A 22,386-nucleotide genomic window follows, 5' to 3' on the forward strand; every position below is an offset into this window, starting at 1 on the left:
GTCACTTACTACTAAGGGACTGGCTGACTCATTTAACTACTCGGCAAAACGGGGATTTCACAGGGCTATTTGTCCATGTCTCTAACTCCACAGTGAGTTCCAAAGTCCACACCCACCTTCAGTGATTCCAAGGTATTTTACTGGCCCCACTTTTACTAAAGAAAAGGAGATAGAGTATATGTGTAATCTCAGGCAGGTGAAATACTCTGCCAACCACAGTAGCCAATTGATGCTCACTTGTAATACTTGCCCTACTGACTTCAGAGGCTTATGGTAATGAGGAAGTGAAAGAAATGCATGTGAAAGCACTTTGTCTGAGAAACACAAGAATTTAGAAGAGAAAAAAAAACACACTGATGTTTCTATAATTAATAGTCATTGTGCTCAGGGACTCTCCTATTAAGTGTTGTAATATGGGAAGAGAAATTGGTCATGAGGTCTTGGGAGTTTGAGTATGGTTAAAAACAAAACTTAGGTTATACGCAGGATCCTTATAAAATATAAGGACAAATTACTCTTTAACAGAAATACCCTGTTCAGATCCATTTGTATGTCAGAGGAAAACAAAACCAAAAGATTTTTTTGCAAATAAAGACATCTAAATTATTCTTACCTTTTGCTGTATTGCTGTTTAACATTAAGTTAAGTCTCACTGTTATCATACGGGGTCTGGGTCCAGGGTGGGTCTGTCTGCCGTGGGCCCGCCTGTAGCGGGGAAAGGTTTCACACTGCAAGTCCAGTTGATTTTGAGAGCATGTTTGTGAAACGAAGGAAGGGCTGAAGGTAGAAGAAGCAACAGGAGAGAGAAAATCAGAGAAAAGGGGGCCTTAGAGACAGGTTCATGAGGTAAGCCATGAATGCAAGTCTGGTGGGACCCTTAGAGTTCAGGAGAAAAACAGCAGAAATACAACGTGTGGGCGTGCTCTGACAAGAGAGCCAGCGATGAGTCCTTTGTCTTGAGGCTCAGTTTCCATTATTCTACTTGTCAAGGAATTTTCCTAGCTTCTTACTATCCTGCCACATCACACTTCAGTTAAATGAACATTTGAGAATAATAAAGAATGTGGAACCAAATACTATCTTAAGTACACTTTTATGCAAATAGAAGAGACATTCTAAGGGACCCTACTAACCGGGTAAAAGGTGATAAGATCTGATTCCTATGCTTTACCTAACAGCCATTCTTTAATCTGGTAATGATCATAGTTTTTTAAAAAATTACAGATGTGGAAAAAGGTGACCAAAATAGTTATAAGGTTAGCTGTTCTATAAAAAAAAACACCCTTCCAAGAGATCTGTTATTAACGTAAGTATTGAGCACTTCCTCTAGTATTTCCAGGCATATTTGAGGTTAAAATAACTTTTCAGTTCCTCTGCATGAGTGTACCAGGGAAAGTTATTAAAACGAACAAAGTGATTCTGCTGCCTCGTTGGTCACCAGCTGGTCCTATGACTGCCCAGTTGAAGCTGGTTCTTCTTTTATAACCTGAATTACCATGTGCTGCCCCTCTCCAAAAATTCACTCAGAGATCCAGCAACTCTTCCTCCCACTTCCTCAAAACCTACAGCCTCAATTCTACCACCAGTCGGTGAAGAACGGGGCGATTTGTCCATGTCTCTAACTCCACAGTGGGTTCCAAAGTCCACACCCCGCTTCAGTGATTCCAAGGTATTTTACTGGCCCCACTCTTACTAAAGAAAAGAATATAGAGTATACGTTTAATCTCAGGCAGGGCACCCCTTCTGGTGAAATACTCTGCCAACCACAGTAGCCAAGTGATCCTCACTTGATCAAGCCACGGTGTTTTAGCTCTTTATCATATCACAGTAAATGAAGTTTCACATGGATTACCTCATTGAATCCTCATGAACAAACCTATGAGCTAGGTACTGTTCTTCCTAATTTGCAAATGCAGAAACTGAGGCTCATAGAGGTTGGAGAGCTTGTCCACTGCCACACCGTTGGTCAGTGGCGAAGCCAGCGTTCAAGTCCAGACCTGAGCGATCAGCATTTGTGCTGTGAATTTCTACACCACGCAGCCTGCCCAAATACTGTATGCTCACAAGTGAAAACAACCACCTTTCTTCCAAAGCAGTTTTAGAAATTAGTTCATTGAAGCTGATTATCCAGGGGTTAACTTATCCAGTGATTAACTCTCCTTTCCTCTATCTCTCCCCCACCACCCCTCCCCACAGAGACATATACCATAGATGGAAACTCCTATGGGAGACCTTGTGAATTTCCATTCTTAATTGCTGAGACCTGGCATCACGAGTGCATCCTTGATGAAGAGCACAGTGGGCCATGGTGTGCAACCACCTTAAATTATGAATATGATCAAGAGTGGGGTATTTGCTTAAACCCAGGTATGTATGGACTAGTACACTTTACATATGGAAAGAAAAAGAACATTTCCCAGAGGCGAAAGGGGAAGGAAGAGTCCAAGGTATTCAGAAATGATTATAACAAATATAATCCTAAATAAGGAGTATATATTTGAGGAAAGGGAGAACTAATGTGTAGCTATGAACCTGCTTTCGAAAGTAGTCCTGGAAGAGAACAAAGACAGGATGGTGTCACAGAAGACACATAATGAGAGGGTATTTTGCACAAATACCTCTCGGAGAGGAAGTAGAAAAAGCATGGGCAGTGGTGACCTTTAACAGAGCAATCTGAAAGACCAGTGGTCAGGGAAGCTGGGTTATAATGGACTACACCATGAACAGAAGGTGAGTAAGCCTCTTAAGTTTTATGGAAAAGAAAAAGAGAGGCAAGGTGGTGGTCCGACGGGCAGATAGGTTGAAAAAGCACTTTTAGGATGGTGGACACTTAAATATGTTTATGGCCTGAAGCAAAGAGTGGGGGGCAAAAGAGACATTATCCCTGACCGTCTCAAAATTGGTGAATTGTTCCCTCTGCCATCCGATATATTGATCAGAGCATGTTTTCTAATTGTGTCTTACATGAAGCAAACAATTCAGGATGTGCTAAAGAATTGACTGTTCCTTAGAGTGAAAGAGACCAAAGTAGCAGTTGTATTATTATCTGGTATATAATAGACAGATTTTCTTGCCAATCAGTTGAGATTTACAGGGGATCACAGTATTTGAAGTGTGGTAGGTACTCAAGTAATGTTTTCAAGAAACATTTTTAATGGACACTAGGTTAGAGGAATCTGTAGTAAAGATAAAGCAAACAGCTCCAGACCCAAGTAATAATACTGATAAGGCCCTGCCAAGTGTCAGTTAGTATTCTAAGCACTCAACCTCTATTAACTCCTGCAATCCTCACACAACCTTATTTTACAGATGAGCAAAGTGAGTGAGGCACAGGGGGGTTAAGTCACTTGCCTGAAGTCACACAGCTAATCAATTTCAGAGCTAAGATTTAAAGCCAGGAAATCCAGCCCTCAGACCTTGTCCTGAACAGCTGTACTATCCTGCCTTACTCAGCAGCCATCCTGCTGATCTAGTCATGCTCATACCTCCTCGAGGAAGCCGAGCTTCAAAATGCAGAGTTCCAGGCAATTGAGGTTTATGCTGGGCCAGTGGTTCTCAGACTTCAGGATGCAACAGAATCACTTGGGGAGTTTGTTAGAACACAGATTTCTGGGGCTCACCTCGAGAAATTATAATTCTGTACATTTAGAGTGGGGCCCAGTCAGCTTGTCCACTGGCACACAGTTGGTCAGTAGCGGAGTTCCCAGATAATGCTCATGATGCTGGTCTGGGACCACACTTTGATAATCACTTTTCTAGGTAGAGGCACAGGCTTTTAAACACCTGGAACCTACTGCAAGGTAAAAAGCCAATATTTGCTTCATCTTAATTGATAAGCAGAGTTCGGTCAACCAGGCACCAATTTCATGTAAATAGAACAGTAGTCTGGATATGAAATTTTAGATATGAATGGGAATGTGGAGTTTATCCAGTGCAAACCCTCACTTCTCAGGTAAGGGGCAACAAACACCCCGATTGTCAGGGTCAAACCCCATTGGTGTAGAGCCTGATGGAGATCCCAGGATTCCTGATCCTTATTCCCAACATATTTATCCAACTCTGACTTGCAGCCTTGACTGGCATGTGTCTCATTGCCTTTAGCCTCCTCTGCATGGCAGGGGGAGAGTGGATTTTTAATGTATTCGTAGGCCTCCCAGAGTTATTTCTGTGGAAGAAGCAAGACTGAGTTTTTCAAACCCAAGGACTGCTAAACCATGAGATTTTATTTTATAGTAATAAACACACTGCTATTGCACTGGGAGCTCCTGGATTTATAAGCATAGGGCCTGGTGGTAATAAGGAACCTTTAGGCAGTATACTTAAAAATCCACCTGTTTTGTGTTCACCACATGACACAGCAGCCTCTGTTGCTGTTTGGGCCATTCTAAAGCAGCGGAAGGAGCAGTGTTAGCCAGTCAGAAGATCAACAGCCCAGATGGAGAGGCCGGAGCTCTGATTAGCTCTGCACAAACACCTCTAGACCTTTGTTCCCGCCTGTGAAAGGAGGACGTTAGCCAAGATGGTATCTAAGGGCCCTCCAGCTTGAAAGGCCATGTGGCCTGTGACTGGTTATGGAGGCCCTTTGGAAACCCCTCAAGGGAAGCCTAGGACACACCATGTTCCCTCTTCTAGAGAGCACATGGGAGTCTCTGAGTATATTTTTTAACCAGTTGTATCAAGACTTATTTGTCATGTCCAGAATGTAACTTGAAGGCTTTTGTCTGAAATGATACACGCTTTTTAAATATTTGTTAAAGAAAAGAATAAGTACATTATACTATGATCATATATGTTTGTATACATATGCACACATACATGTACAAATGCATGTATAATGATAATTATGTATTATTGATTAGTATATATTATATATTGAGTTATCTATTAAACTATTAAGGAGAAACTTGGACTGAGTTTCCTAATAAGGTAGTCACCTGGGTTCTAAATCTTGAGTATTTAAGCAGCATGTCTACACACAGACATACTCATGCAATAGTTTCTCTGCAGGCCGTGGGCAAATCCCTCTGCAGTCTGCCACCATTTTCATGTGAGCTTGTTTTCCATTAACTTGGGGGCTTAAAAGTGTGAGCACACTTGAAGTTTCCTACCCATAGATAGAAGGCAGGTATGGGCTAAAATATGGCATTGTACTTGATAGGGGATAAAGGGAGGGTGGTCAGTAGGAGAGTGGTAGCTTTAATCAGCCTGAGTCATTGGGTGTCCTGTGACTTCAAATCCTTTGTGTAACCAAAGGATCAAACTGTGGTCTAGTCAAGCAATAATCCCCAATTGAAACATATCCCTAGATTATGCAAATTGAATCACAGTACTTATAAGCATTCTAAGTAATAGTAAACATTACACCCTTACTTTATGATCACTAACGTATCTTTTTATCAACAGAAAATGGCTGTGAAGGTAATTGGGAAAAGAATGAGCAGATGGGAAGTTGCTACCAATTTAATACTCAGGCAGCTCTTTCTTGGAAAGAAGCTTATGTTTCATGTCAGAATCAAGGAGCTGACTTACTGAGCATTAACAGTGATGCTGAATTAACTTATCTTAAAGGTACGTTTAACTTATACACAATAGAGCAAACTGCCGAAATATAAAGAGGTTGTCTGTCTTCCTCTACACATTCAGGTATGTTGTTTTATGTTTATATTTTTCTATCTTGGGGTTTAAACTTCAATACTGAAACCCACAAGCAAAAACATACTGACTGTAATCCTATTCCATCCATTGTGATGGAGACCAAAAAGAGGTTAATGTTCAGAAAATGGGTTGAGGTTGCAGGATTAAACTGCTACCCACAGCCTAAGTGAAAGGATTTTTTAAAAGGTAAACATTAAACTCTCTGAACATTGAAAATTGGAGAACTCGAGGAAGGTAAAGAAGATGGCTGAGTCATACTAGATGGTTTCCCGTGTGAGTTAAACAAGCACCGTCCTCAGGGGCAAGTAGAGTTTTAAGAAACCTTAAATGGATTTAATGATGTAGACACATGGAGTGGATAGGATTTTGTTTTGTTTTGTTTGTGGGGTGGTGATGATTTTTAAGTTTTTAATTATGAAAACATTTTTAAAACATCATGTGGACATAATCCTATATAATAAAGAGGTAATATGCAAATTGACCATCACACCCTTGCACAAGATGGCCACCCCCATGTGGTCACAAGATGGCCACCACAAGATGGCCGACAGGGGAGAGCAGTTAGGGGCAACCAGGCCAGCAGGGGAGGTCAGTTAGGGGTGACTAGGCCAGCAGGGGAGGGCATTTGGGGGCAACCAGACCTGCAGGGGAGGGCAGTTAGGGGCAACTGGGCCAGCAGGGGAGGGCAGTTGGGGGCAACCGGGCTGGCAGGAGAGGGCAGTAGGGGTGACTGGGCCGGCAGGGGTGGGAAGTTAGGGGTGATCGGGCCAGCAGGGGAGCAGTTAGGTGTCAATCAGGCTGGTAGGGGAGTGGTTAGGGGGCAATCAGGCTGACAGGCAGGCGAGTGGTTGGGAGCCAGCAGTCCCGGATTGTAAGAGAGATGGTCCAACTGCCGGTTTAGGCCCGATTCCACAGGGATCAGGCCTAAACCGGCAGTCGGACATTCCCCAAGGGGTCCCAGATTGGAGAGGGTGCAGGCTGGGCTGAGGGACACCCACTCCCCCCTGCCCCCCAGTGCATGAATTTCATGCACCGGGCCTCCTGTAGGAAATAATCACATAGAGACCTATGCAGCCACCACCCTGACTAAATAAATATTCACTGACATTTTGTCATACTGTTTTACATGGATTGATCCCCTTTCTCTCTTTCTCATTACCCCTCTCTCCTTCCTTCTTTCCCTTTAAAGAATAAAATATTAGCAGAATTCAAGCCCCATGCCCACCTTTCAAAATAACCATCCCTTGAGTGCTCTTATACATATTTATAAATCCTATATATGTTTTCATTATACCATTGTTCTTTTACAATAATGCAAATACTATCTTATTTACCCATATGTACATTTATTCATTTTCAACTGCCACTGTATAGTGTTACATTGTATGAATAAACCACAATTCATCTATTCTCTACTGAGAAACAAGTTGTTTTCAGTTTTTGCTATTACAAACACCTCTGCAAGGAACATCCTAGTATGTGTCCCATTGAGCATGTATGAGTTTCTCTAGAGTAGAAATTGCTAACACATGGTGTGCACATCTCTTCACCTCTAATCAAATTTCCAAATTGCTTTCCAAAGTGGTTGTATTAGTTTACACTTCCACTACCACTTGGTGTTAACAGACTTATTAATTGGTTGATATGATGAATGTGAAATGGTATAGCATTGTTGATTTACATTTCCCTGATAGTTAATGTGGTTTTGCATCTTGTGTTTACTGAGCATTTAGGTTTTCACCTTGTAATTTGCCAGTTCATGTCCTTTGCTTCATTTCTATTGAGTTGTTGGTCTTTTGCATATTGATCTGCTATATTTTTTATATATTCTGGACACTAATCTTTTGTTATAGGATTACAAATATCTTTTACTAGTCTTTACCTTTTCACTTTATTTTGGTTGCCTCATCATAAAAAAAATATGCTAGTTTTAATTTGGTTACACTTACCAATCTTTTCCTTAATGTTTTATGCTTATTTATATTATTTAGCAAATCCTTCCTTAGCCCTAAAATGATAACGATATCCTCTCTTGTCTTCTTTAAAAGTTTGTTATTTTGCTTTTCACATTTATATCCTTAATCCATCTGTAATGGAGTTTGTAAAGCTGGGAATCTTATTTATCTTTCTCCAGATGGATAGTCAAGTTTACCAAGCACTATTTATTTTACATTTTCCCCTCTGATTTGTTATGCCATCTCTAATAAATATAAACCTTAGGATATATAGGTTATTTCTAGCCTCTCCATTCTATTCTTTTGGTCTATTTATTGGTCTTTCTATCTATTCCACACTGTTTTAGTTAGTCCTGCCTCACAAAGTAAATCTTATTTTCTGGATGAGCAAATTCTCCCTTATTCATTTTTTTGGCTATTTTCTTTACCATTTATTCTTTCATATGAATGTAAGGATCAGCTTGTTATCAGCTTGTTAAAAAAAAACCCTATTGAGACTTTGAATGGCATGAATTATAGATTAATTAAGGCATTACTGTCACTACATTTTTTTAAGTCTTCTCATCCATGAAAATGGTATGCCTTTTTACTTATTTAGGACTTCTTTTATATACTCAATAAAATTATATGAGAGTACTCAGTAGTCTACTTATTTAAGACTTCTTTTATAAACTCAGCAAAATTCTGTAGGATTGTTGCCCATCTTTTATTCTTTTACTAGAAGTTTATAAACAGAAATTTTTTACATTATTTTCAAAAATCACGTTATTGAGTCCCTGGTGATTTCTTCAATGAATGAAAAAAAAATCATAGTATATGATGATGATTTTTTAGAGAGATGTTTAAATGATTTTTAGACGTTATCTTATTGAGTCCCATATAGCAACCCTATGAAGTAGGTGTTATTTCTATTATGTTCATTTTTGGATGAGGAATGTGAGACTCAAAGAGGAAATGTAACTTGTTCAAGGCCACCCACAAGTAATTAGCAGAGCCAAAATTTGAACATAGTCCGACTTGAAAACAAGTTGTATCAGGCATGTACCTGCATTCACCTTTTATATGACTATTAAATTCTTTGCAGGCAGAGATGGACCTCATGGGTTGTTTCTTCCTTTTGCACAAAACTCTAAGCATTACTGCTATGTATTAAATACCTATTGACTAATTCAGATAAATCCTGTCACACTTTTATTAAAGTCATAAATATTTGATAAATGCTAACAATAAGCAAAGCCCTAATATCTCTAGATAAATTAAACGATTTAATATCATTACAACCTCAGAGACAAGTATCTGTCCCAATTTACAGATAAGGAAATTGATGCTTAGAAATAATATACTCAGACAGCCAAGAAATACCAGTATTGGAATTTGAATATCAACATATATAACTCCAGAGCCCTTACTTTTTATTATATTAATTACTCCTCTTACATAGCTTTATATCTCTTCATCACTAAAAGTCTGCTGGTCTTTTGTCATGCTTTTTGGCTAAAGCCTTATGAATATCTCCTTTCTTACTTTTACTTTAACCTTTCCTTTGTTGTTTGGTACTTGAATAATTAGACCTCTAGAATGGAAATCCATCAAATAAACCTAATGGGCTAGTATTTGGCAATAGAATTATATTATAATTAGAATTATATTTATATTATATATAAATTATATTTATATCATATATAAATTATATATTATAATTAGAATTATATTCCCAACCTCACTAAATATTGTTAGAGTGAAAAGTGCCAATAAATGTAAGCCTCCTTGACTATTATTTGGATAGTGATGATTATAATGAGGGAGAAATGTCAAAGTGTGACTACTAACACCCTAACAAACAATCTAATGATGCATTTGTAAAAGAATGTTACAGGATTTCTTTTCTTTAGTAACTCATAAAAGTGAGATAATATGTTAAAGGGCCCAGTTGCCCCTACCCCTGGCCAGACACTTCCTACACCTTATGTATATCAATTACTTAGAGGTACATCCCTTTCAAGCTTCTCTTTTACTATCAAGTGTTGTTTAGGCATATCAATATGCCTAATTATAATTTCTGGTTTCCCAGAACCCAAGAAAGCTGTACTTTAACATCTGAAACTCAGAGTTTCTAAGTCTTGAAAATATCTTAAAGTTTCTATTAAGTGGCCCTTCACTGAAAACTACCATTGGGCTAGGAGCAGTGAGGCCAACCAAAGTGAATAAGACAGATTTTGTGATCAAAGTTGTTTTATATAGTTGTGAAATAAGAGTTGTACATATGCAGAGCATATTGGAGAATGTTATTCCCAAAAAAACCTCTGGTTTGTTAGCTACTAATTGGGTGGGACCGGGGAATCTGCCAGAAAAAAAGCAGAAGCAGGCCCCTTGAAGGTGAGTCTAATACAGTCTGAAAAAGCTTTCTTTTTCCTCTCTGCCTGCCCTGCACCTAAGTAGTTTTGTTTTCATTATGTTTTACTGATACAGGGACCAGGGGGAAGGGGCATGGTTTCCTTATATTCACTAGATTTTATTTGAGAGACAGATTTCCCATGATCTGGCCTTCCCAGAGGACTTCTAACCACAGATTCACCCCAAAGCAACAAAAGAGGGCCCAACAGTCCCTGGAGCAGGAACAGCACATTTTCATTTTTCCTAATTTGCCCCCGCCTTGAGGGGCTCTTCACTCTGAGCCATCTTGAAGGTGCCCCAAGACTAGGACACTTCTAAGTCAGGGCCCCTGCTGACTGTGGCTTTTATGATGCATTAAAGAGGCTCTCATCTGGCTCATCCCAAATGCATGACCATTAGCAGGCCCTGTAGTCTTTTATTGTAAGGAGAAGAATAGAAATATGGGCCAGCTCTGAACAGGGGTCTCAGGGGCAGTCAAGAAATATCTTCCTCAGTGGGCTTACCTATTGATTAGGTATTGAAGATTTACACTAACAATGGTCTATTTCTTGATGGCAAAGATGAGGGGGTAAGTAGTGTCTCAAATTGATCAACTTCTTGCTTGGACTATGTAGAAAAAAGTCCAGCTCCATATTGTCCAGGTCATATAAGAAGTTTGTGCCCTTTATGATTTATCCATTTCCCATTCACGTCCAACTGGCATAAGACACATAAAGAGAATTCCTGTTGGCTAACTCACTTTTTTTTTGGTTGATTTTTGTTTGTTTATTTGTTTGTTTATTAAATTGATTGGGGTGACATTGGTCAACATGAACATAATAGGTTTCAGGTGTGGGTTTCTATGTTACAAGATCTGTATATTGCACTGTGCCCACCATTCAAAATCAAATCTCCTGTCACCTTATATTAATCCTCCTTCTTCCCCCACCCCCTTCCCTCTGGCAACCACCACAATGCTGTTTGTGTTCATGACTTTCAGTTTTATATCCCACATATCAATAAAATCATATGGTTCTTAGCATTTTCTATCAGTCACAATTTTAAAATGCTATGATTCCAGTGAAAAGTCTTTAATACAGATCACAAATAGAACAGTGTAATGAAACAGAGTAGGAGCCTGAGAGCTTCCAAAGGTCATTTTGGTCTGTCATAAATGTGTACTTGCCATGTGCAGATAAGCAATAAAATAATTTTGAAGGGGTGATAGGATTATTTAGACTTCCTGCAGGGGGATTATCTGAAAAGACTTCATGGGAGGAAGGGCATTGAACTTGGGACGGATGGGAAGGATTGACCCTCCATGGTGTCCCCAGTTAGAAATGAATGAAAGGAATTCTGAATGTCAGGGTATAGTCACGTCTAGAGTACCATAAATATGTCATAGTTTTCAGGACTTCTTTAGGAATGCTGGAAAATTCATTGCTTTTACTAACAGGAAGAAATTTACATTATATTAAATCCTCAAGGTCTTTGTATACAAGCGTTGGCAGCCCTTGCTTGTGCTAACAAGTGAAAGAAAACGGTGAATCCAAAATTCCCTCGAATACCCACCTTCTCCTTCCTTAGCAGAGTATCCTTACCAGCTAGTTCCTTGAGAAAGGTGAGGCAAACCCTTATTTCTCACCCTAATACTTACAAATGTATCTGTATCTGCACTGTCAGCCGTGCAGCTTGTTCAAGGTTAACTCCTTCCCCAAGGTTCTTTGTGGCCACACCAGCTTTTTCTCCTATCTTGTATTTTCATCAACTGTCTCTAATTCTTCTCCGAAAGGCTATTATGTTTAAACTTCTACCATTAATATAGACACATATATATATATTTCTTAGTTCCTGCAGCCCTATCTCTTTCTTTCACAGGCAAGCCCCTGGAAAGCACAGTGTATCTTTGTAATTCACTTTTATCCTCACATTTCCTTTTTGGTGGAGTGATAATTGGGCCTTGGACCTACCACCCTCTTTCCAGACTCCTGTCCATCCCTTGAACACTGGTGTTTGTGTTACTGCTCGTGGCTTCTTTTGTGTTTGCTGTTGCTATTTCTCCCCTACCCAGGGGAACTCGCCCATTCCCTGGTGTCAGTTCCAATGGAATCACCTGTTTGAGGCAGGCAATAAGACAAAAATTGTGTATGTTTAAAATAACCCTCTTTTAAAAATCCCTTAATGTATGGACATGGTTTTATATATGCAAATCACTCAGATGTATACGTGATTATAGTTTTCTCTGTATAAAACACATAGATATGCATCTACTAAAAAGTAAAGAATGCATACGGTTTTCTACATGCAAATCACACAGATATATATTCTATCTATATATCACACAGATATATAGAATATGTAGAATATGTTTTCTACATGCAAATCACAGATATATATCCTATATATATATATATATATATCTGTGTGATTTGCATGTAGAAAACATCCATACTGTAATAACAATTTATGTATATATAATTTAATGTACAAATAAATTATATAAAAATATAACTATATTTTATATGTATATATCCTATCTAATAAAGAGGGAATATGCTAATTGACCATCACGCCCTCACAAAGATGATGACACCCACAGCCAATAAGGAGGGAATATGCTAATTGACCGTCACACCCTCAAAGATGGCAGCATCCACAGCCACAAGATGGCAGCGCCCAGTCCCCTCAGCCCCGCTGGGGTGGCAGGTGCGCGGCACAGCCGGGCCTGCCCCCAAGCGGATCTGGCCGCTCCACACACCTGCCTCCAGAGTCCCCTAGTCCCCTCAGCCCCCAGCTGCCCAGGGCCGGCCCGAGGTGCAGGCAATCCTCGGATGGTGGCTGTCCAGCTGCCCAGGGCCAGCCTCAGGTGCAGGCAATCCTCAGATGGTGGTTGCCCAGCAGCCCAGGGCCACCCAAGGCTCAGGTAACCAGGGCCGCCCGAGGCTCAGGTAACCAGGGCCGGCCGAGGCTTGCGCTGCCGGCAGTGGCAGCAGCAGAGATGTGATGGGGGAATCACCTTCCCCTGATCGCCAGGTTGCTTCCCACCCCTGAGGACTCCCAGACTGTGAGAGGGGGCAGGCCGGGCTGAGGGACCCCCTCCAGTGCATGAATTTTCATGCACCGGGCCTCTAGTATATATGTAGATGATTACATATAATACAATATTATATCATATATAATTCCGTGTGAGGAATTAAGAAACTGTTATTAAGTGCTTTACTACTGAGACTATTTTAACAAATTTATAGATATTACCAACCTGTGAGCTCTTCCTGTTTGTCAACATCATCCTTGTCTTCTGTAGACCATTTCATCATTTGCTCTATCTCTTCTAACTGGCCCTGAGTATCTTCAGATTATTCCTTCATGATGTTGATGAAGTCTTACCAGGTTCTTAAGTAATTCTGTTGACTTCCTTCCCAGTGGTGTGAAAATCCTTACAATAATTCACAATTCTCTACATGTTTTTCCAATACACATGGACCATACATGCAAGATTGGACCCATTGCTTATGGGTATATGCATATTGTGTGGCTTTTCTGCAATTAGCCTCACTACTTAAATTATTTCTGCTTCTCTGTCTTTCTCTTTTTCTTATTGATGGAATCTTGTTGTCAAATAATAAATTAGAATGATACCTCTCCACAGTGGCGTACGTGAATGTGTCTCTCTCTCTTCTGTATCTCCAGTTTAAATATATCCTTTGGACTCTACAGATGTATATTACATTGCCTACAAAACAGCTCATGTACATATTTCTGAAGCAATGCTGGTAGCACTTTACCATTTTGGGATCCACATCTGTTTCTACTAGATTCAAATCCTCATGAGGGCAGGACTGTTGTTTTGGTTTTTGTAGCTTTCTTTTCTGGCAAATGATATATGCTTAATGGAATACAATCAGATCCTCAAAATCTAGATCTGAAATGGAAACTACTTTCCGTATGTAAGTGCTTTCTTTTTAAATTTATTTTTTAATTACAGTTGACATACAATATTATATTAGCTTTAGTTGTACAGCACAGTGATTAGTATTACAAAGTGATCACCCCGATAAGTCTAGTAGTCATCTGACATATACATAGTTATTACAAAACTAGAGGCCCAGTGCATGAATTCATGCACCAGTGGGGTCCCTTGGCCTGGCCTGCAGGGATCGGGCAGATTTGGGCTGATTGGGGCCTTCTCGCCCAGTCCCGATTGGGGCTGATTGGACCAGCTGGTCGGGGAGGGACCACAGGAGGGCTCCAGGGTGTGTCTGGTCCGTCTCGCCCAGTCCCAATGGGCCGGACCCTAGCAGCAAGCTAACCTACCAGTTGGAGCGTGTGACTCTTGGTGGTCAGTGTGTGTCATAGCAACTGGTTGAATGGTCGGATACTTAGCATATTAGGCTTTTATTATATAGGATTATTGGCTATATTTCCTATGTTGTACTTTACATCCCTGACTATATATCTGCTTTCTGACAAGAGGGTAATAAAGTAGTGAAACAGCTATTCTGAGAAGTCTGTTCTTACCTTAGAAGAAAGGAAATCACACACGCTAATGAGAAATCAGACTTGAATTAACTGATCAGCCTTTGGGTTTCTCGGTAGTCTGAAGTATTGTTGTCTCTCAGCATCTCTTGCTTTGTGGGATAGATACCCTCCTAGATAGTCTGACTTAGATAATAAATTGGGTAATTTGGTCACTTGTTAAAATTATGTAATTGTTACAGAAAAAGAAGGCATTGCAAGCATCTTCTGGATTGGCTTAAATCAGCTGTACTCTTCTAGAGGCTGGGAATGGTCAGACCACAAGCCATTAAACTTTCTCAACTGGGACCCAGGTAACTACTCTCTCCTCTACCTTTTGCATGGAGCCAAAGCCCCAAATTAAAAAAAAAAAAAGAGCTTCCCACTCACTGAGGTCTTATAAAAATTTCAAATCTTTACAATTCTTATGATTACCTCTCAGAAAAAAAAAAGTTTTTCCTGAGCCCTTTTAAGCTTAGTCATTATAGCCATTATGCCATTATATGGTAGTCAAGTGGATACCATCACAGTCAAGTTGAGCCACATCATGGGCAAATAAGCATCTGTCTCTAACCTTTAGAGCAACCCTCTATCTTCAAGTAAGATCAGAATGAGCCCCATCGCATGGCCCAGGAGCCATTCTGTGTCCCTTAGGGAACTTGGCATGTGTATGACTGACCCACATGTATTTCATCTGCAGCTTCACTCTAACATGGAAATACTTCCTCATTTTAAAATACTTCCTCATCTTGGGATCTCCCTTTGTAGCACCCAATTACTGACAACATAATGGTTGTATTTTAATACACAAATAAATACCTTAAAGAAAAATTTATTGTAAATAAAACCCTAGTTAGCCAAAAGATATTTCCCCCAAAAGAAGGTTTAGATATCTTTTTAAGAAATAAAAGCTTAGGCTCCTGACAAATGTAGAACCTAAAAGCTAACACTTAACTTCAGCACAAAAGTATTCTGCATACATAAGAAAAATGAATTAGCCGAAACCGGTTTGGCTCAGTGGATAGAGCGTCGGCCTGCGGACTGAAAGGACCCAGGTTCGATTCCGGTCAAGGGCATGTACCTTGGTTGTGGGCACATCCCCAGTAGGGGTTGTGCAAGAGGCAGCTGATCGATGTTTCTCTATCATCGATGTTTCTAACTCTCTATCCCTCTCTCTTCCTCTCTGTGAAAAATCAATAAAATATTTTAAAAATGAATTAATTACAATATAATACCAATAGGTCATTTTACTTGAATGAAATTTCATTATTATTATTTCAAGGTCTTAAAGGCATTACAGAATCATAAATTAGTATATTTATTGTAGGGAGTAACAGATTAAGAGCTACTTACTGACCACAAGATAAGACATCAAAGTTGATTGGGGACGGAGGTTTGGTTTTTGGTTTGTAAATTAACTACAGTATATCAGAGTATTTCCCCCTGTATTTTGTATTTTAGGAGAAAGACATATTTAAGCACAAGATTGTCCGTTGAGGCTTATACATTTCAACTTAATGGACAGTTTTAACTATTTTCTGGGTTTCCTTAAAAGCAGAAAACTAAAAATACAAATTACTTTTACTAGCCATCACCCTGGTTCCAATCTTCTTTTAACTGTTTGGAAATTTTATCATTTAAGATACCTTCAGTGCAACTGTGATAGGTGGGTCAAGCTGTGCGAGCATGGACGCCATGTCCGGTCTGTGGCAGAGGTTTTCCTGTGAAGCTCAGCTGCCTTATGTTTGCAAGAAATCATTAAACAGCACAGTGGAGTTAACAGGTATCTTTCCCACTTAATCTAATTGGTCTTAAAATTACAGTTTTTTGAAGTCAAGTAAATCCATTTCGGATACCCATTTCTGCCGTTCTTTTATCTGGTACTGCCAATGCTGAAAGTATTGACTTTGATCCTGTGGTTAGATATTATCAACTGTATATGAATAAAGGTTTGATTCAGTATATCCCCATGAGAAGACAGGGGTATTCTAGATAAGAAGTACATTTCTGTTCACAGTGGCTCTTTTTCTCTGGAGCAGTGGTTCTCAAAGTGTGGCCCCCAGACAGAGTATCAGCATCGCCTGTGCTTGTTAGAAATGCAGGTTCTCGGGACCTACCTCCGATTTCCTGGATCAGAAACTCTTAGGGTGGGACCCAGCAGTCTGTTCTGTGAGCGTCCTGGTGCTGCTGCTGCACACTCAAGCTTTACCTATTATTACCTGCCTCCGTGGGAAGTCGAAAGTGGACGACACAGAACACTCCCGGGCTTTCCCATCTCCCGCCCCACAATGCCCACCCCTCCTCTGTCTGTCCTTCGCCAGGCTGGTTCTTTAGGTCTTTGTGTTGACAAATGGGGTAGTAAAGGAGAGATGCAAAAGGACAAAATGTGTACAAGGAGGGAATTTGGGGAGAATTTGGGGATAAGAGAGGCACAAAACAGCTGAATTTTTTGAGGGGCAGAGAAGTTTGAGGAGTCTTTGACAGAATGGAGAAGAGGAGTGCCCTTTCTATCTTGCACAATGCCCACCATATCCCTGGCATTTGATTAAATCCTGAATAAGGAAAACTAATACTCAAAACTGGTAGGAAAATGGGAGATTTTTAAATGTTGTGCTTTGAGGGATGTTGGGGGAAGGGAATAAATCATCAATTTTCTTATCCACATAGGTGCATAAAGCTATCTTTTTAAGATTAAAAAATAAGTACATAGAATCAAGAATATAGGGGCATGTTTTAAAATGATAGGGAAAAATGAGCATTTACCTTGCAAGTTGATTCATACCAAATTTAGTTTATATAACAAAAGGCATAATAGAAAAGATAGCACAAATGAAAATAAACCAGGGGGGCTAATGATAGATCAAATAACTCTCCTAAGTAGTAATTATTAACTAAATCATGTTTCCACATGATTGAATAATATGTATTTATTGAAATAACCCTGCCAGCAGGAAAATAAAAAGAGCAGAACAAAATGATATGCCTACTTATTATTTTAATCTTGTAACAATATGAATTCATGGAGACAAAGACTGAAATAGGAAAATGATTGTTGAATTATGGGTGATTTTTTTTCTCTCTGTATCTTTATCATAATTATAAAATATAATATTAGTAAGTGCTGTTTCAGAACCTTACAATTAATTGTTATTTTGCAAGTGAGAAAAGCTAGCTGAACTTGAATTTTATCCTTTAATGAAAAACAAACTGTCGACATTTTTAAAATGCTGTGTTTTGTATAACAAGCATTCCAAGCAGCTCCTGACCGGTGAAGTCTGAGTAACCAGACTACTTTCTAGTTCTGCTGAGTAGGGTAGAGCATTTTTTTTGGTTTTGTGCCCCACTCTTTTTCTCTAACCTTTTTTACCATCGTTGGGTGAGTTTCCTCATGGCCAACAAGAAGAATTGCTGATTCCGTGAGGGCTGGAGGTCGAGCCGAGGGGAGGAGAGAGGAGTCCAAAGATGTCCCTGCCACCCATTCCCCCCACTACTGATGCGCTTCCTCGGTGTGGAGTGTATGAATTTCTGACTCTGTTCCTTAAGTCCTTGCCCGCCCTTCTGAACAAAGGAGGATTCATTTGAACACTGAATATTAATGCACAGCCCCTGCTAAGCTGACTATACATGAAAAGGAGACTTGACCTCACCATCTCTCACCACCAAAACTGGAGGGGAACTAAACAAATCCCATGCCAAGGAAGAGATTTGTGGGCAACTGGCTGACCCCACACCTTCCTTCTGCCTACTAGGCCTACCGGCCATCCCTCCTGAAATGGTCTGAGCCCAGCCACGTAACACATTTGCATCGCACAAGGCCCATCATTGTCTGAATCCCTGCAATCACTCTGATGATGCCGTGTAGGCTTTGGGCACACAAATTCATGTCACTGTACTATCTGACATCACATTCCCCGGTTTTTCAGAAGCCTTAAGATTCAAGAAAGAAGAATTTGTAATGTTATTGATTCAAAATGGATGTGTCTTTACTGGAATATAAATAGCTGCTTTTCTCCCAGATATTTGGCCATATTCAGATACCCGCTGTGATGCAGACTGGCTGCCAAATAATGGATTTTGCTATCTGCTGGTAAATGAAAGTGATTCCTGGGATTCGGCACATGCGAAATGCAAAGACTTCAGCAGTGACCTCATCAGCATTCATTCTTTAGCAGATGTGGAAGTGGTAGTGACAAAACTCCATAATGGGGGTAAGTTTTTAAAAGATCCTACTGGAGAGGTTTAAAACATTTTAAAGTATTCCTATTTTCAGACTCTTAGCAGGAATGGAAAGCTTACAATTAGATCCTTCTAGCTCAGCACTATCCAGTAGAATTTTCTGTGATGATGAAATCGTTCTTTCTATAATCCATGCTGTCCAGTATGGTAGCCACCAACCACTTGTGGCTTTTGAGATGCAGCGAGGACAACTGAAAAATTGAATTTTTAATTAATTTACAAGTTTAAATAGCCACATTGGCAGCTAGTTGATTGGATAATGTTTCTCTTCTCATAAGCTAAATTCTATTTAAGTTCTCCAAATACTTGAGTGATGATTATTTCACTTTTGTAATTATTTGAAGCTAAAGACTGAAGAACAAAAATATACTACACTGTCAGTCTTATAACTTCCTAGGACTCACTAATAGTAGATACCTGCTCTGTTGTAAGCATGGAGTCAGTTGTTTTACCAGGGTGGTGATAGACAATATTCTTATTCTAATTGGAATATCTATGAGTATATCTATATAATTTTATTATTCCCCATAAAGCAAGAATTATCTAACCCAGATATTAGGAACAGCCAGCCTACAGGTCATAGTACAGGTGTTCCACTTGGGTGCTCTACCTGATGAGTGATCTAAAAAGTCTGCATCACTCAGTCTGCCTAACTTATCAACATTTTAACAGGTCAATTAAGAATACCAAAGAGATGGTTATCAGAGGGAGGGGGTGAGGGTAGTGGGTGAAATGGGGAAGGGGAGTATAGTCAATGATACTGTGATAAATTTGCACGGTGACAGGTGATTTATTAGAATTAGTGGGGTGATGACATTATAAGGTATGAAAATGTCAAATCATTATATTGTACACCTGAAACTATATAAGATTGTATATCAACTATACTTAAAAATAAATAAGAATGCCATCTTTTGAATTAAAACTAAATGAAAAAATAATACTGTCAAGGTTCTTAAAACCCCACATCAGAATGTAAAAATCAGTAGCAATGTACACACTGAAGTATGTAATTGAGTAAAACCAAACAAGCAAAACATTTTTCTTTTAGATGCCAAAGAAGAAACATGGACAGGTCTTAAGAACATAAATACACCAGCTTTATTTCAGTGGTCAGATGGTACTGAAGTTACTCTAACATATTGGGATGAAAATGAACCAAGTGTTCCCCACAATAAGACTCCCAACTGTGTTTCCTACTTAGGAAAGGTAGGAAACCTCCTGGGTTTATTTATATAATAATAATAATAATATTTGGTGGGGATATTTGTGTTTAAGCTAGAAAATAAAATAAAAGGTAAGAGCCTTGGAGAGTGTCTTTCTGGTAGCTACTGAAAAAAGTACATAAAACAATGACTAAGTAAGCAATTCACTTTCTGTCTGAGAGTGTCTGCTCTGGTCTGAAACGGATCAAGAGGATCCCTTTAGCTTTAGAACTCAGATTCTAGTGCCAGGTTGGTTCTAATAAGATGCTTTCTCTGAGGACCATTGGTGTGATATTTAACATGTAGCCAGTTGAAAAATCTCATCTTCTGAATTCACATTCAGATTAAGTTTCATATTAATCCTACTTTAAGAAGTAAAAAAGCCCTGGGCGGTGTGGCTCAGTTGGTTGGAGTGTCGTCCTGTACACTGAAAGGTGGTGGCTTTGATTTTTGGTCAGGGCACATACCCAGATTGCAGGTTCAACAGTCGGTAGGGGCAGATACAGGAGGCAACCAATCAGTGTCTCTCTCTCTCTCTCTCTCTCTCTCTCTCTCTCTCTCTCTCTCTTCTTACCTCTCTCTACAATCAATACATTTAAATTTTTTTAAAGAAGTAAAAAAATAATTTTATCAAAATTTAAGTCTAACTTTTCAGAGAGCATTTTGCTCCTGTAGAATGCTTAAACATTTATTGAACATGCTGTATCTTGAGCAGAAAGAACATGTATACCTCTATATTTTATTTGTATCACTTTCCTGTAGACTCCTAATTATTTAGGAAGCTGATTGTGTCTCCCGACTTTCTAGAGAGATTCTAGTGGAAACAATCAGTGGTATATGTATTTAGAAGTGTTTCAAGGGTAAAGATGTATTTAGAAAGTTGTCAAAGATTAATTTAGAAGGTAGTCACATTTGCTGTCCTATTTAAAAGGATATCTAAGATGCCTTTAGAAGAGTGTCAAAGGTAGAAATGACTCCCCATAGGCAAGAGTGAACTGATAGTATACCTAGGCAACATTCCAATGTCCAACTAGAAAACTCTGTTCTCAGAAACCTTATCACTATTAACTAATTAAAATTTAATTTGAAGAAGCAGGATGGGTTAGTCAAGTAAGCAAAATAAATATTAAGTAGAATATTTGAAAGAGAAAACTTTGAAGTTGAAGCTGAAGTAGAGTTGGAAGAAACTTTTGATTCTAGAATTCCTGGAGAGAAGCTATTCTAACCATCGTCATTTTACATATGAGGAAACAGACAGGAAGGTTAGTTGACATGCCCAAAAGTTTTTAGCCTGTGGACTCACTTTGGCCATGTCATATGGAAGAAGACTAGAACACTGGCAACTGTTTGTGGGCTGAGTTCTTCTCTCTCCAACTTCTATCCTTTGATGGTTTTATTTTCGCTTGTATAAGAAAATTGAAATTCATCTCCCTTGTGACCTTGAGGTGATTCTGAAATAATGCAGCCTGGTTGGGTAGCATTTTGTAGGAGTATGTTCTCAGATTTCATCATTCATTTATATTCATTCTTGCCCTATCCCTGTCTTTCAAAACCCCTACCCCCTACCCCCCATAGTTTCATGAGAAGAAGCTATCGTGACTTAAACTATGTTAGAGTTAAAGTATGAATATATGGCAAATAATATCTCTTATGGGAAAAAATTTTTTCTATTTTTTAAAAGCTAGGTCAGTGGAAAGTCCAGTCATGTGAAGAGAAACTTAAATATGTATGTAAGAAAAAGGGAGAAAAAATGAGTGATGCACAAGCTGATAAGATGTGTCCTCCAGATGAGGTATGTAAAACTCCTGCATATATTTTTCTAAGCAGTATTACACCTTCTTGGTAAGGGAAGTAGAAGAATTACTAGCTTCTGTTCATTTACATTAGAGCAAGGTAGAGCACAAAGCAAATCAGTATTCTTGCAGAAGAAAAAAAAAGTTCTAGGAAAGAGTTACCTATTCATGAATTTCTATAAAAATGTATATGGTTACTATCCTCAATGCTGATGTCTTTATTTCCCTTACTTATGTTCTTCCTGTTCAAAGACAAGTCAACCAACAACGTTATATTCTTATGATGAGGTAGGCACTAATGGTAGAGAGAACTAAGACACACCTTCTGTTGACACAGGCTCACAGTCTTGTGGAGGTTATCTGAAATTCTACCCCACCCTCATGTGTATGAAGTTGTGCCTATGTCCTTAGTTTCCATAAGTTGTGAGACGTTAGCAAAACCCTGCTTGTTAGAGGGAGGCATCATCAAGTCTGGAAGACAGTGTGGCTGATGGTATTTCTTCTCTGATTTAGGGCTGGAAGAGACATGGAGAAACCTGTTACAAGATTTACAAGGATGAGGTCCCTTTTGGAACCAACTGCAATCTGACTATAGCTAACAGGTACGACCACCAGTAAACATGTACTAGTGAACTTCTATCTCTGGGTTCCTTT

General features: G+C 39.3%; 1 protein-coding gene across 1 annotated transcript in view; it reads left to right on the forward strand.

Annotated features, from left to right (window-relative positions):
- LOC307105926 (lymphocyte antigen 75-like) overlaps positions 1-22,386 on the forward strand; it is a 91,174-nt gene that overhangs the window by 11,711 nt on the left and 57,077 nt on the right. Inside the window, exons 3-10 of the mRNA XM_079781885.1 lie at positions 2,197-2,367; positions 5,404-5,568; positions 14,702-14,812; positions 16,141-16,281; positions 18,515-18,706; positions 19,786-19,943; positions 21,621-21,731; positions 22,246-22,334. Coding sequence (XP_079638011.1) covers positions 2,197-2,367; positions 5,404-5,568; positions 14,702-14,812; positions 16,141-16,281; positions 18,515-18,706; positions 19,786-19,943; positions 21,621-21,731; positions 22,246-22,334 — 1,138 coding nt within the window. The remainder of the gene's footprint in view (positions 1-2,196; positions 2,368-5,403; positions 5,569-14,701; positions 14,813-16,140; positions 16,282-18,514; positions 18,707-19,785; positions 19,944-21,620; positions 21,732-22,245; positions 22,335-22,386) is intronic.

This window comes from Cnephaeus nilssonii, assembly GCF_951640355.1.
Source record: "Cnephaeus nilssonii genome assembly, chromosome: 10".
NCBI classification, from domain to species: domain Eukaryota; kingdom Metazoa; phylum Chordata; class Mammalia; order Chiroptera; family Vespertilionidae; genus Cnephaeus; species Cnephaeus nilssonii.